Raw genomic sequence first — 14247 nt, 5'->3', positions numbered from 1 at the left:
CAATTTTTAGTATATATATTGGCCTTGTATTTTGCAGCTTTGCTCCTTCACAAATTAATTCTAGTAGAATATTTTGGTAGATTCATTAGTTTTTCTATGTAAAAAAATCTTGTCACTTGTGAATAAAGACAATTTCACTTCTTTCATCCTATCTGTATGCCTTTTATTTCTTTCTACTTCTTTTTTTTTAACCAAAATCTGTCTTTATTAAAGTGAACAAATCATCAGAGTACTACCCAAACTCAGTGAGCAATACTGAATCTGCTCCCCTTGCCCGCCTTCAACCAGGCCGACGCCGGCTCCTAGCCGGCCCAGCAGCCCACAGTCAGAAGCATGGCTCCTGACAGTGCACATTTCAGTGCTTTCAGTGAACTGGTGTCTTCAGTAAACTTTTTCTGAGCAGCAAGGAACAAGGATTGTTTTCAGAAATCTTAGAATTGGATATAAACATTGGCAATAGACACAATCAATAAATATCATACAACTTCCCAAATGAACAAGACCCCCCAATACGAGTTCTTTTCCTGAAGACATTCAAACGCCCTGACCAGAGCCTGTCTCGGTCCTCCAACCGCACAAGGTCTCAAATGCCACGTGTGGGGGTCGGGCCATGTACAGAGGGGGTGTAGTGAGAGGCCAGAAAGAAAGTAAATCACTTTTAATGGATACTGAAGAACTTCAAATAAAAGGAATCCTGCCACATGCACTTCCCTCATTGGCAGCCTCAGGGACAGCGGCGACCACAGCGGCCATGCCCTGGACCCGGTGTGTGTCCCTCCATCCCCGTTCCATCTTCCCTTTTATTTCTTGTTCCTTCCCCTTGCTATATTGCACTGGCAAGGATGGCCATTCAGTAATATGCTAGGCATCCTTCCTTTGTTCAATGATATACCAATGTCACCATTAAGTATAATTTCAGCTGTGTCCTCTCCATAAATGTATTTTACCAGACTGAAACGTTATCTTCTATACTTGATCTTAGCCAAAAGGCCAAGAAGTGATGACAAGCTATCTTCTATTTCTAATTTTCTGAGAGTTTTTATCATAAATTGGTGTTGAATTTTGTCACATACTTTTTCTACATTTATTGATATGATTACTACTTCTCACCTTTATTGTGTTAATGTGTTGAACTCCAAAGAGTGGTTTCAAATGTTGCATCAACTCTTTGTCATGATGTATTACCTTCTTAAATATTGCTGGGCTTTATTTACTAACATTTTGTTGCAGATTTTTGTATCTGTATTTATGAGAGATATAGAGTCATAACTTTCTCTTATCTTCTCTGATTAGTATGCTGAGCTAATCACACAAGTTAAGAAGTGTTATTCTCTTTATATATTTTCTGAAAAGGTTTGGGTGAGATCAATGTTTTCCTTTTTTAAATGTCTGTATAATTCACCAGTAAAAACATCTGAGCCTGGAGTCCTTTTTGTGGGAAGATTTTAAATTATGAATGCAATTTATTTAATAGATAGAAGGCTATTTTCATTTTCTATTCATTCTTACATCACTTTTGGCAAGGTGTTTTTTCCAAAGAATTTATCCATTTCAGCTAAGATGTCAAATTTATGGGTATAATCCTATATAATAAAAGCCTACTATGCAAATTGTCCCCTTCGACTGCTCACTATGATGTGTGCTGTCCACCAGGGGGCAGCACAGAACATGGCGGGCATTGGCTAAGTGGTGCTGGCAGCAGGCAGCAGTGGAGGCACTGCCGGCCCCGATGGGCCCTGACGAGAGCCTAGCAGGATGGTGGAGCAGGTGAGTGGGCATCACCAGGCCAATGCAGGTGGGAGCGGGGCCTGATTGCCCCGCCGATCGCCCCACAGATGGTGACCAGCAGCGGCTCTGACACTTCCATTACAGAGAAGGGGCAAATAGCAATATTAAAATATTTCTTCTAATTATTTTCCTTCAATGTGCACAAATCCGTGCACCGGGCTACTAGTGTTGTTATAATAGTCTCTAATGACTGTTATGTGTCTTTATGATCTGTAGTAATGTTCTTGCCTTTGTTTATTTATAATCTGTGTTTTCTAAGATTTTTTTTCTTGATCAGTCTAGTTAGGTGTTATTGATTTAATTAGTATTTTAAAAAACCAACTTTTGGCTCTGTTGATTTTCTTTAATGTTTTATTTCTACTTCATTGATTTCTGTTCTCATCTTTATTATTTCTTTTCTTTGACTTATGTGGATTTTATTTGCTCTTCTTTCTCTACTTCATAAGGTGGAAGCTTTGATCATGGATTTTATACTTTTGCTTTCTAATAAAAGCATTTAAGCTATACATTTTCCTCTAAAGATTTCTTTAACTGCATCCCACAACTTTTCATATGTTGTATGTCTTAGATCAGGCTGTTATAACAGAGGAGGCTCGGAAACCAAGATTAAGGTGCCTGCAGATCCGGTATCTGGTTTGCAGGTGGTTGCCTTCTCCTTGTGTCCTCACATGGCAGAGAGCAGAGTGAGACAGCAAGCCTTCATGTCTCTTCTAAGAAGGGCACTAATCCCATTCATGAGGGCTGGCCCTCATGCCCTAGTTACCTCCCAGAGGCCACACCTCCTAATATCATCAATTGGGGCTTAGGATTTTGACATATGAAACCTGAGGGGACATATTCAGTTCATAGCATTGTTTTCATTATCATTCCATTTGGAATATTTTCTAACTTCTTGTGATTTCTTCCTGACCATGTTCTCAGTGCTGCTTAATTTCCAAATATTTGGAGATTTTCTAGATAATTTATTGTTTCTGGTTTCTAATTTAATTCTATTATGGAAAAACTAGGGGCCCAGTGCATGATTTCATGCACCTTGAAAGAAACTGTGGGCCGAGAGGTTGTAGTGGGCACAGGGTTAGGTCTCGGCCCATCCTCTGTGCCTGTGCCTGGCCCCTCCTGCTGCAGCCTCTGGTCCCCTGTCTGCCTGCAGCCCTGCTCCCACTGCCGCCGCTCCCATGTGCTGATGGCGCTGGCCCCCCTCGCACCCACTGACAGCATGGAGCGATTGGGGCTGGCACCAGCAGTGGGTGTGAGCGGAGCCGGCGCCGTCAGCAGGTGCAAGTGGCAACTACTGCCCCAATCACCACTCAGGAGCAGTGGGAGAGGGAGAAGCCCTCAGGGGCTATCAGGGCCAGCAGCCACCGTTTGCACCTGCTGACAGCGCCGAGTGATCAGGGCCGGCACTGGGCACCAGCAGCAGGTGCAAGCAGTGGATCCAGGCACCAGCAACAGGTGCGAGCAGTGGCTCCAGTGCCAGCAGTGGGTGCGAGCAGGGCTGGTGCCGGCAGCAGGTGTGAGTGCCGGGTGGGGCTGTGGTGCATGGGAGCAAAGAATTTTCAGTAACCACCAAAGGCTCGCCCTGATGACAGCGACCGGTGCCCCACCTTGGTCTGGCACCCCTGCTCACCTGCTGCACCATCCTGCCATGGATGATGCCTGCCATGTTCCGCACGCACTCTCTGGCGGTCAGCACACATCATAGCAACTGGCTGTTCAGTTGTTTGGTTGTTCCGCTGTTCGGACTATTTACATATTAGGGTTTTATATAGAGAAATATATACTGTGCGTAATTTCAACCTTTTGAAATTCATTGAGATTTGTTTACAGCCCAGCATATGATCTATCTTACTGAATATTTCAATCTGCACTCTAAAAATATGTGTATTCTATAGATTGGTGGTCCAATGATCTAGAAATGCCAATTAGGTCAGGTTATTTGATCATGTCAGAAGATTGTTCAAATTTTCTCCAGCCTTACTGATTTTTTTTGTACATTTGTTCTATCAATTACCAATAAATTAGCATTAAAACAAATCTTTACTTATGGTTGGGGATTTGTATTTTTCTCCATCTAGTTCTGTAGATTTTGCTTCATGTTTTTAAGCTCTATGCACACATGTTCAGTGGCTTTGTAACATGTCACCTTGGCCACCTGAACTACATTTCACAGAATTCTCTTTCCAGTTAGGTGGGGTTACAAGAGAGACTCTGTGAGACTTAGAAGGCAAAAAGGAGGCAGGAACCATTTTATAGTGCACATACGTCATTGGCAGAAGTACAATTGTTCTGCCTTCAAAATCAGCTTCTCTGACTCCTGGGCCAGGTGAGCAGTTCCGTGGTAAAACACCCCAGGCTCTATAGGTCACCAAGGTCAAAGGCAATGGAAGAATACTTGTTTCAACCTCTTGTAGGGTTCAATCTTGTGCTTATGGGTTCTAGCTGCTCCTGATCTCCCCTTATTTTATATCCAAATTTCTATTCTAGCTACCTGGATGAATACTACTAACTTTGCTAGAAAAATTGGAGAAAACAAATCATGAACACAGGGATTTAAAATTTCCAGTTCAGGGTCTGAATATAGCACCTAAAAGCTTCTATAAGTTCTCAGGGCAGGGGGAGAGGGGTGGCATTTCCTGTAGGTGCAGGGCTAAGATTTCTGCAAACCAAATCTGAAGTCTAATCCTGCAAATGCCTGAATTACAATACAAATTGAATTCCCATCTCTGCAGGGTCTCTTTTGTTAAAGTTGAGGCATCTATTGGGAAGAAATGGGATCTTGAATATTGGAATTGGAACATATAGTTAAATTCTAAAGAAGCTGGACCTCAAGTCCCTAAATGTCAGAGTTTTTTTTGTTGTTGTTGTTTGTTTTGTTTTGTTTTGTTTGCCAGTAGAAGCATCTTCTACCCATGCCTGAGGGAGTTTTCTTTTTCTGAAGAATCACATTGGCCTCCCTTGAGGTACCTGCTAGCAAGGTACTGCTGATTTCCAGGACCTACCACCACCAACCTTATTGGCTGCTATCCCTACAACTAGATTAAACTCCAAGCAGTCCCCAAAGGGAATAAAGAGTGACTCATCGGGAGGAATGATACACACGAAAAGAAATGCATGATATTTTTTTTTTATATATAGACTGAAAACTAGGAAATATATATGGAAATATATTTTATTTTTTGTTAATCCTCAACCAAGGATATTTTTTCCATTGATTTTTAGAGAGAGTGGAAGCCCAGGAGGGAGGTGGAAAGAGAGAGAAACAGTGATGTGAGAAAGACACATCGATTGGTTACCTCCTGCACGTGCCCAACCGGGATCGGGGATCAAACCTGCAACCCAGGTTTGTGCCCTTGACCTGGTATTGAACATGTGACCCTTCGGTGCATGGGCCAAGACTCTAACCACTGAACAAAAGTGGTCAGGGCTGGAACTGTATATTAAGAGTGTGGGATCAACATGAAAGGAAAATAAAGCTGGATGGGCCAAGTTTATTGATATAGGACCACTAACCAGAGATTCTGGGTTCACCATTTTAGCTTCAGAGGCTTGAAATGATTCTAACTATTGGTTTGATTGGTTGACTGAAACATGGACCCAACGTTAGTCTACATTAAATGAAATTGAAATGTCAGAACTTTCTCAGTATGCCAAAGAGGGAGGTAACCAAAGGTTCAGGGAGATCAGAACGTTAGTGTGCAGTTATCATGTGAGACCTACTCACCAACACCAGAGAGCACACCTTTCACCACAGCTGTGTGAAATAAATTTGTGAGAGGAGGCCAGGATCCTTGAAGAGCTCTGTGGTGGCTCTTCTCTATAAGTCAGAAATTGCAGGAGGAATTTTACCACTGAACTGAGATCCCTGAATACTATGGGAATAATATCAAACTGAGAGCCTGAGGTAGTGGGGGCTAAATTGCAGCAGCATTTAATCACTGAAGATGAGGTGGGCACGGTTACCATGAAGGACACGGGAGCCAAAGATTTTCAGAATAGTATGAATTGCAAAGATCTCTGATGTTTACTACTTGATTACAGTATTTCAGAAAAGAAACAGAAAGGAATCATAATAATTCTTGCTTAATATGTTTAAGCAGAAAAGTTATACTAGTAGATCTAGTGAGCAGAAGTCTGGTTTGAATCACCAGAGTCAGTCCCTCGGTGATTCCCAAACTTGAGTTAGTTTACAGAACCCCTTGAATGAAGGAAAAGCCATGTCCCCTGGGGGGAAATCCTGTTGCATTGCCAAGAACTGATGCTGTTAATCATTTTCCAGAAGGCTTGCAGCCATTTATTAGGGTGATAACATTGGAGAGAGAAAAAAAGACAGATTTTTGAGGATTGCTGGACACTGGCTCTGAATTGACACTAGTTCCGTGAGGCCCATCAGTCCAAGAGATGAATTCCTGGAGACCCACATCCCCATTCAGTGTGCCTATTTGGCCAATGCAGAAGACAGAGATGGATCTTAGAGAATGACCAGGGGTTATCATAAACATAATCAGGTGGTAATTTCAGTTGTTTCAGATGTGGCCTCATTGCTTGAGCAAACTAAGTTTTTTATCACTTTTTGAAATTTATCCACCTATACTTTTTCCAATATTTTTTCTTTCCTATTCTTTTTCTTCTCCTCTGGAACTCACATGTTTTACCATTTGATTCTGTCCCACAAATCACTGAGCTTGTTGTCAATTTTTTTTTTCCTCTTTATGGATGATTTCTACTGATCTGTCTTTAAGTTCATAGATCTTTTCTTCCTATGTATCCTATTTGCTATTAATCTCATCCAATAAATATTTAGTTTAGATCTTGTACTTTTATTATAGAATTTCATCTATTATATACATCTTCTCTTGGAGATTTTTTTAAAAAAATCATATTTATTATAGTTATTTTAAAGTGTTTTTCTGATCATTCCAAGGCCTTGGCTATTTATAGGTCTGTTTCTATTGACTAGTTTTCCTCTTGATTATGGACCAAATTCTCCTGTTTCTTCACATCTTATAATAATTATTTTATACTGTAGATAATGTGTAAGGAGCACTACCAGCTGTTAGTTTTTATTGTTGTTGTCTTTTGTAAAAAGCACTGTCTTTTCCTTTGTTAGGCAACTAGAGTGATGGAGTGAAAGGAGTCCTTTCTCAGTTCAATCCAATCAGGAATTAAACAAGTTTGGGATGGGTTTGTGGCTTTAATCCTTCTGTTAGGGAATTTAATCACAGGAACTAAAAGATCTTATACTATTTGCTTTTCAGTGGAGCCACTACTTCCTGTGCTGCCACAGAGCTTATACATTTGATCATACTAGAATCTGAGTATGGAAGGGTTTACTTAGATTGAGTTTACTTTTGGCTTTAACTTATTTAAAAGTGAGCTCAAGCCCTTCCCTCCCAGAGATGTCTGGGACCAAACACTCCAAGACTTCTAGACATCAAAACTGCAAGACCTCACAGTGTAAGACACAGACTGCAGATGGTTTCCCCAGAACCAGGCACAGAGCATGGTGCATAACCCATGCTCTATAAATAGGAATACAGTAGCATATAGTGGAGTCAGAATTCCTACATTCAAATCATAGCTCTAATGCTTTTGAGCTCTCTGATCCAGAACATCATGCAGACTGTATCTCAATTTCCCCATCTGGAATATGGGGTTATAAGAGCGCCTACTTCATAGGGTTGCTGTGCTAGTTAAATAAATATAATATTGCATAAGTGTTAGCTCTGGCCTTTTGTGATGATAACCCTCTTCATCCATGCAAAGAAATTGTTAGAGGTGAGCAGAGAATGGAGCAAAAATAAAGGCAAATATTTCAGAAATCTCTCACTCACAGTTATGGTTAAAAGTCCTCACAGCCTTTTCTGATGGAATTAGGTTGGCCCAATACCTCTGCAGATCCTACTGTTGCTGAAGCAAAGCTGCCCAAGTGTCTCCTCCCCTTTAATTCATTGCCTTTTGTCTCTTCTTTGGTCCCTTCTTCCCTTCCTTAGGCTCCAGGCCATAGGAGTTAGGTCCAAAGATACAAGTTCTTAGAGAAGGAAAGTTGTGACTTAGCAAGTCTTCCTCCCCTCGGCCTGTCCAAAGTAAAGGCTCTTCCTCCTCCCCCCCTGCTTTAATCATCCCTGGGAGAGAACGACCCAAAGAGGTCTCAAACGTTTCAGAGCATGCCACTCTGGTGAGAACAATTCCCAGCTCCAGCTGTGGATGACTTTGTCTCCCAGCTTTCTTGCCTGTTAAACACGTGACAGCACATTGACTAATTGCTGAGAAATGAGGTCTTGAAGAATGTTTCAAAAGAAACTGCAGCAAGCTTGTCAAAAGAACTGAGCTGGCCAGGAGTGGGACGGGTGCCCAGGGTGCAGGGGCTGGGAACACAGCCCCACTGGCAGGCAGCTGAGGCACCACGCCCAGCGCCTGTCAAAGATGCTGAGAATTCAGAGCGGGGCTGCAGGAGGTCACAGAGCGGGCCCTCTCCACTCTGAGCAGAGGCCTCAATCGGCAGACATCTGTCACTTCTGTTCCTGTTCAAGATTCCATTCTTCTCAGAGAGGCCCTGTGATGGAAGGCCACAGGGCCTTCTCCCTCATCCCACACTCTGAAGGTTGAGTATGGAGTCCTCTCTGGATGGAGTCATGAAATGGAAGAACAGAAGTGTCCAGACCACCTCCTGCTGTGCTCTCCAGACCCCAACAGTGTCCTTCCCCAAACCCAGCGCTTCTCCTTTGTATTTGCCGACTCATCAAACCCAAGCACCATGTTTCCTAAACACTCACTGATCACTATTAATCAGCAAGCTGGCGGTGCTGCTGCCTGCCCTGTGAGCATCTTGTTAATGACGGGAGAAGACTGCCAAACGGCCAGCTCGGCTCCGGATGGTGAGATATGGGTCTTGCCCAGACTGAGGAGGCAAAAGCATCGCTGTGAGCCGTCTGCCACAGAACTGCGATCCCTGGCATTTGATAACAAAAAATGAGCAGGCCCTCTCTCCACGAAGAACAATGTGAAGAGTCCATCCACTCATTTCCTACCAGAGACCAAAAACAGGGTGAAGGGAAAGCTTCAACTGGGAAGGAAGGCCAACTAGCCACCCCTGCATTACCGACCTTCGTGTTTCCCTGAGGCCAGGATCTAGAGATGGCCAGCAGCAGCAGCAAGAGAAGGGACTTAAGCTAGACGATCAGAAGTACTTTCTCATGTGAAGGATTGCTAACTATTCTAGGGTAGGTTACTAAGAAAAGACATGTTATCTGTGACCTGCAGATCCCTTACTCCAACTTAATTAGCTCAGTCTACACTATGTTTATATATGTTCATATACAAATTTGATTTTTCTATCAATACATGAAATTGAGGCGCCATTCTATAATGTTTATTTGACAACCCTTGGTGTCCCCTCTCAATGGAGATCGTACCCTGCTGGATGCCTGGCCATGGTGCTGGCCAGGCATCACCCGAGTGATGAGGCTAGCAGGCACGTCAATAAACATTTGCCAATCAGATGATGTGCCAAACACTGGCTTAGAGGCTGGGGAACCAAGACCTGAAGAATTATAGAGATTATAGTAGCCCAGGAGAGCACATCCTAGGTGTCAAAATGTTGCCCAGCAAGAACTTAGCAATTCAGAGGGAGGTGTCAGAGAAGTCAATCAGAGGAGGCTCCGTGAGGGAGCGCAGCCTAAAGATGGGTGGGGAGTTGAATGCACATCGTGGAGGGTTGGTTTCTGTCAGGAGGGATTTCGGAAAGCCCCAAGGGGAGCACATCAGGGCCCCTGGGACTGCAGTTCTGCCCTGATATACGTTCTCAGAGCCATGGGCCTGTTAGAATTGATCACATGGAGGGTGCATCCTTTAATTAGCCTCAGGACCTTGGGGAGCGGAGCTCTTGAAGGAGTCCTTTCTGCCTCTCAGAGCCTCTCACAGGCCCAGGACAGGGCTCCACGCGTGCACCATCCCAACCCCGGGTCCCATGGAAGGAGGATCACGGTAGGCACAACACTCACCCATCTGCCCTGAGAGGGCATTCAATCCACCAAGAGCAACAAGCTTGACTGCCCAGGCCTCCCTGGGCCAGGCCCGCACCCCAGGCCGGAGCTTTTATGTGGAGAGGAGTTGTCAGGGGGCCAAACCTTGAGCCCGAGTCTGGTAGTAACTGAGGGACCCCACATCCACTCTCTGCCGCCACATGGAATTGCAAAGGAGCCAGCAGGAGCAGCATCAACATTTCCGGGAAGAGTGAACTGTTATAGAAGCTGTATGGCTACATCATTAGGACTGAAGCCCCTGAGCCCAAAATGTGAAGGTTTCATTTCTAGCTCTGCCATTCATTAGCCTATAACCTTGTGTGCAAAGGAATCAGCAAGGACGAACGAAGGTCAATCTGATGCTTAAGGTCTTATATCCTCATCTATGAAATGGAGACAGATAATAATACCAACCTCATAGGATTGACCTAAGGAATAAATGAGCCAATAATATAAAATGCCCAGAACAACAGCCAGATTGTTGTTAGCACTCAAGAAAAATGCTGGTTATTATTACTAAACACGTGCCTGGCAATGGCAGAGCAGCCTTTTTGATACAGGAAGGGTTTACAGACATATTTTGAAAAGGCATTAGCATAACAAGCAAACCTTTTTTCCTTTTTCGATATTTCTTCAGACCATGAGGAGATAATAGAAATATTTTCTTTGTAGGTTCTTAGGAAGAGTAAATGAAATGATACATATACTATGCTCAGAACAGTAAGCATGCAGTTAATATAATCGTTTATTTGGGGTGGCTTGAGAGTGTTAAAAGGTGATGTAGGCAGGGCTGGGGGTACAGGTCTCAGGAAGCCTCTTGTTAGGAAGCTCTGTTCTATGCTGCAGCTCCCGGAAGTCTTCCCTGCTGTGGATTAAGACAAGCATTTACACAAAGGAATTTCCTGAGAACCAATCAGAGTGCCAGACCTGGGCCAGGTTTCCAAGGACACTTGCTGCATTTCTTCCCTGGAGGCACTCATTGGTCCAGGACAAACCTAAGGACTCATGTCCGTCCTGCCTGAAGGCCGACACTATGACCTCCAGAAGGCCTTTGGCTATAGGGCCCTAGCTGCAAAGCATCTGAGCTCCTGGAGCAAGGACCAAGGATGTTCAGTCCACCCGGACCACCTGAACTGAGGACTGGGAAGAGACACAGGAGTCGGGCTGTAAAACAGAGACCCTGAGCTCTCCTTGCTCACCAGCTAGTAACACAGACACACACTTTCACCTACTCACCTGCGCCAGGCCTGGCCCTGACCCCTCCCAGAGGGACTCGTGGATGGAAAGAGAGTCAGGGGCCTTGGACCACTGGGAGAACTCACTTCATGACAGTGGAGAGTTGAGCACATGCTGCCTCAGAGAACAGTGATGGAACAGCAGGGCCAAGCTTGCCCCATTCGGCCACCAGCTCAGGATGGTTTACCTCGTGGATCCCAAAGTGGGCATAGGAATCGAAGTAATAATCTCTTGAGGTCATCTCCTCTGGGTTCAGCAGCTTGGACATCTTGCCCCGTCCTGGACAGCTGGGTTGAGTGGACACATGATGGACACATTGCACAGGCTTGGATGGGACCACAGGCTGAGGGGGCTGAGAGGGGGTACTGCTCACCTGAGGGCGAAAAAAGGGAGCCTGGTGTGAACAGTGGCAGCGAGTCCCTGCCCTCTGAGATTTTGTCCCTCCTCCCTTCCTGGTCCCTGAGGCCCGCTCCAGTCATCCGCACAGCCACTCCTGAGGGGTGGGTGCCAGTCATCCTCACGGCCACTCCTGAGGGGTGGGTGGTGCCTTCAAGCTTTCTGGCGGTCACGCTGATGGCTGAGGTGCTATGCTACTCAGGAGCCAAACAGATCTGGGTTTAACCCAGGTCCATCTCTTGCTAGTCATGTGACTTGAGCCCATCTAGGCCTCAGTTCCCATCTCTGTTAAATGAGGACAATACCAGTCTTTAGAGGCGAATAGTGAACATTCAATGAAGGGAAAGATGTCCAGCATGGTGGCTGGAGAAGAGATTCCAGGGCCAGTCTCCCAGAACATGAATCCTGCTCTGCCACATACTAGCTGTATTACCTTGAGCAAAGTGATTAACCTCGTGGTGCCTCAGTTTCCCCATATCTAAAATGGGGATAAAATGGTTCTCATCGCCTAGAGTTGTCCGGAGGATTGGACAAGTTGGTGCTTGTAAAGTGCTTAGAAAAGGCCGGAGCACTAAGTGTTTATTAAATTAAAATGAGTCCCACCTGCCCCCTTAGGAAGATCACACCCACGGGCCTTTCTCCACCCAACACGCAGCACTCGGCCCCCAAAATGCAGGTCTCTGGGGTTCTGGGCCTCACACCTGCTGTCTCCCACTCTGGTTTCTGATTCGTGGTCGCTCTGGACTTCAGCAATTTGCCTGAACTGTGAAGACCCACACCTCGGTGACCTGTCCAGGTACCACCAGCACTGCTCCTTCTGGGTTCCCAGTCCTGACACCGGCCCAGCTGCACACCCACTGCTGCTGCCCAGCACTGACCGCCCGCCACTCCCACCGGCCAAGGGGAGGAGGGAGAAGGAGATAGAAGCTCGGAGAACTTCTGGGCCCAGAAGGTTAAGCCTCACTGCACAGGCACAGTCTGCCAGGGGAAGGGCCTCCTCTCCCTGGAGTGGAGGAAATGCAGGTGTGCACAGCACAGCAAAGGCCTCAGAGCAGAAGCATCTTTAAAAACAGAGGGAGTCATGTGCAGTTGGCTGGTTGTCTGGGGCTGAGAATCAGGGCTCCTGATCCTACCCGGACTCTGATAAAATGAAAGAAGGCATGGAGAGGCAGACAGCACAGTGCAAGAATGCAAACCCTGGGGCCACACCGCCTGACATTCAAACCCCGCCCTGCTACTTGGCTGACAAATGACCTGGGGAAGTCATTTTGTCATCACTGTGCCTCAGTTTCCTCCTCTGTAAGCAGAGATCAAAATAAAAACTACCTTATGGAGTTGTCCAGAAATTTGGATGAGTAAAGATATTAAAACACTGCCTGGCATATAATAAGTGATTACTTGTTATTATTATTATTAATATTCAGATTACATAAATATGTCCCTGTTCTCTGCCTCATTTTTCTCATTTGTGATCTGGGTCACCTCAGACTTCCTACCTCCTTTCCTGCAAAGGAAACAGGGAGGTCCTACGACAGAGCAAGATAAAGAAAAAACTAGTGGCTTCTTCCCTTTATCATGCTGTGGGCAGAACCCCAAGACCGCCAGGGGCTGGAGGGGGGTCAGCAGGGGGATGTGATGGTCCCATTTTCCTGGTGTATCTGGGCTACAGCCTCTGGGAAATAAGCAGGCTTCCCAGTTTAGCAACATCGGATTTCAGGTCGTCGAGATCCCGAGCTGGCTGGCACAGGCAATCGGGCTGCCTCATTAGAATGCAGCAGGTGTGCCCACCCTCAGCTCGGGATGCTGGTCACGGTCTCAGGGAGGCTAAAAATAGACTGTGTCAATTGCACTCTCCCGTGCTGCCTGCAGAGTCACCTCTAAAGCTGAAAAAAAACGCTCTGTGCATGAAGCTGACCCCAATCTTGACTCTATTTAAATATATTAAGAAGAGAAAAAGTCCTAGTTGGTCCAGGCAGCATGTGTGGTCAAGGTCACAGGGGCCTGCCTCTTGCATCCGCTAACTGCCATTCAACTCATTGCAAGGTCTCCTTTTCCGTGGGGTCCCTGAGACTCCCCAGCAGCCAATTTACAAAGCGTCAACCACGTGCACCCATTACATTCATGAGGGAAAGAAATGAGTAAATACGGAGGGTCATTCAGCTCAATAACTACAGGTCATGGGAACAAAATGGTAACTGTGGCCCTGGCCCTGGTGTCACAGGCTGTCAGCCTCCTGCAGAGGGGACTTGCACTCTGCCCATGAGCTCAAAGCTGTGCCTGTCCCCGGAGGCTGGCAGTGGGGTGGGAAAGAGCAGTGGCCCAGGATCCGTGGGCATTCAGCTACGTGGGTGGCACTTTTCACTCCACAAATACCTAGCGAGCACCTGTTGAGGCAAGGCCCCGTGCGGGTCCTGTGGGAGAAGCAGATGTACAGGACAGTGCCTCAAAGCACTCTGCTTTCCAGCAGGAGTATAAGACCTTTGAGGCTCCACTGGATGATGGAATGAGGTTTGTTTTACAAGAGAAGCTCAAGTAAATTGTTCTGGGGGCTCAAAGAAGAGAGAATTCATTTCCATTTAAAGGGTCAGAAAAGCCTGGGATGGCAGCAGTGGGGTGGGTGGGGAACTTTCTGAATGAATTTGGTAGGTGGAGGTGGTGGGGAGGACTCCGAGAGGAGGGGATGGCTTGAGCAAAGAGATAAAGGGGCAGGAAAGCAGTGAGATTGGGGAGCAACGTGGCGGAGATAGTGGGAGATTCGGCTGAAGGGAAATCATGGCCAGGCTGTGATGTAATTAAACAAACAGGA

General features: G+C 45.7%; 1 protein-coding gene across 1 annotated transcript in view; it reads right to left on the bottom strand.

Annotated features, from left to right (window-relative positions):
• PRMT8 (protein arginine methyltransferase 8) overlaps window positions 1–14247 on the bottom strand; it is an 88192-nt gene that overhangs the window by 42275 nt on the left and 31670 nt on the right. The window contains exon 2 of the mRNA XM_008143740.3: window positions 11233–11418. Coding sequence (XP_008141962.1) covers window positions 11233–11418 — 186 coding nt within the window. The remainder of the gene's footprint in view (window positions 1–11232; window positions 11419–14247) is intronic.

The sequence above is a fragment of the Eptesicus fuscus genome, chromosome 7, assembly GCF_027574615.1.
Source record: "Eptesicus fuscus isolate TK198812 chromosome 7, DD_ASM_mEF_20220401, whole genome shotgun sequence".
Lineage (NCBI taxonomy): Eukaryota > Metazoa > Chordata > Mammalia > Chiroptera > Vespertilionidae > Eptesicus > Eptesicus fuscus.
This window is presented reverse-complemented; position numbering and strand designations above follow the sequence as displayed.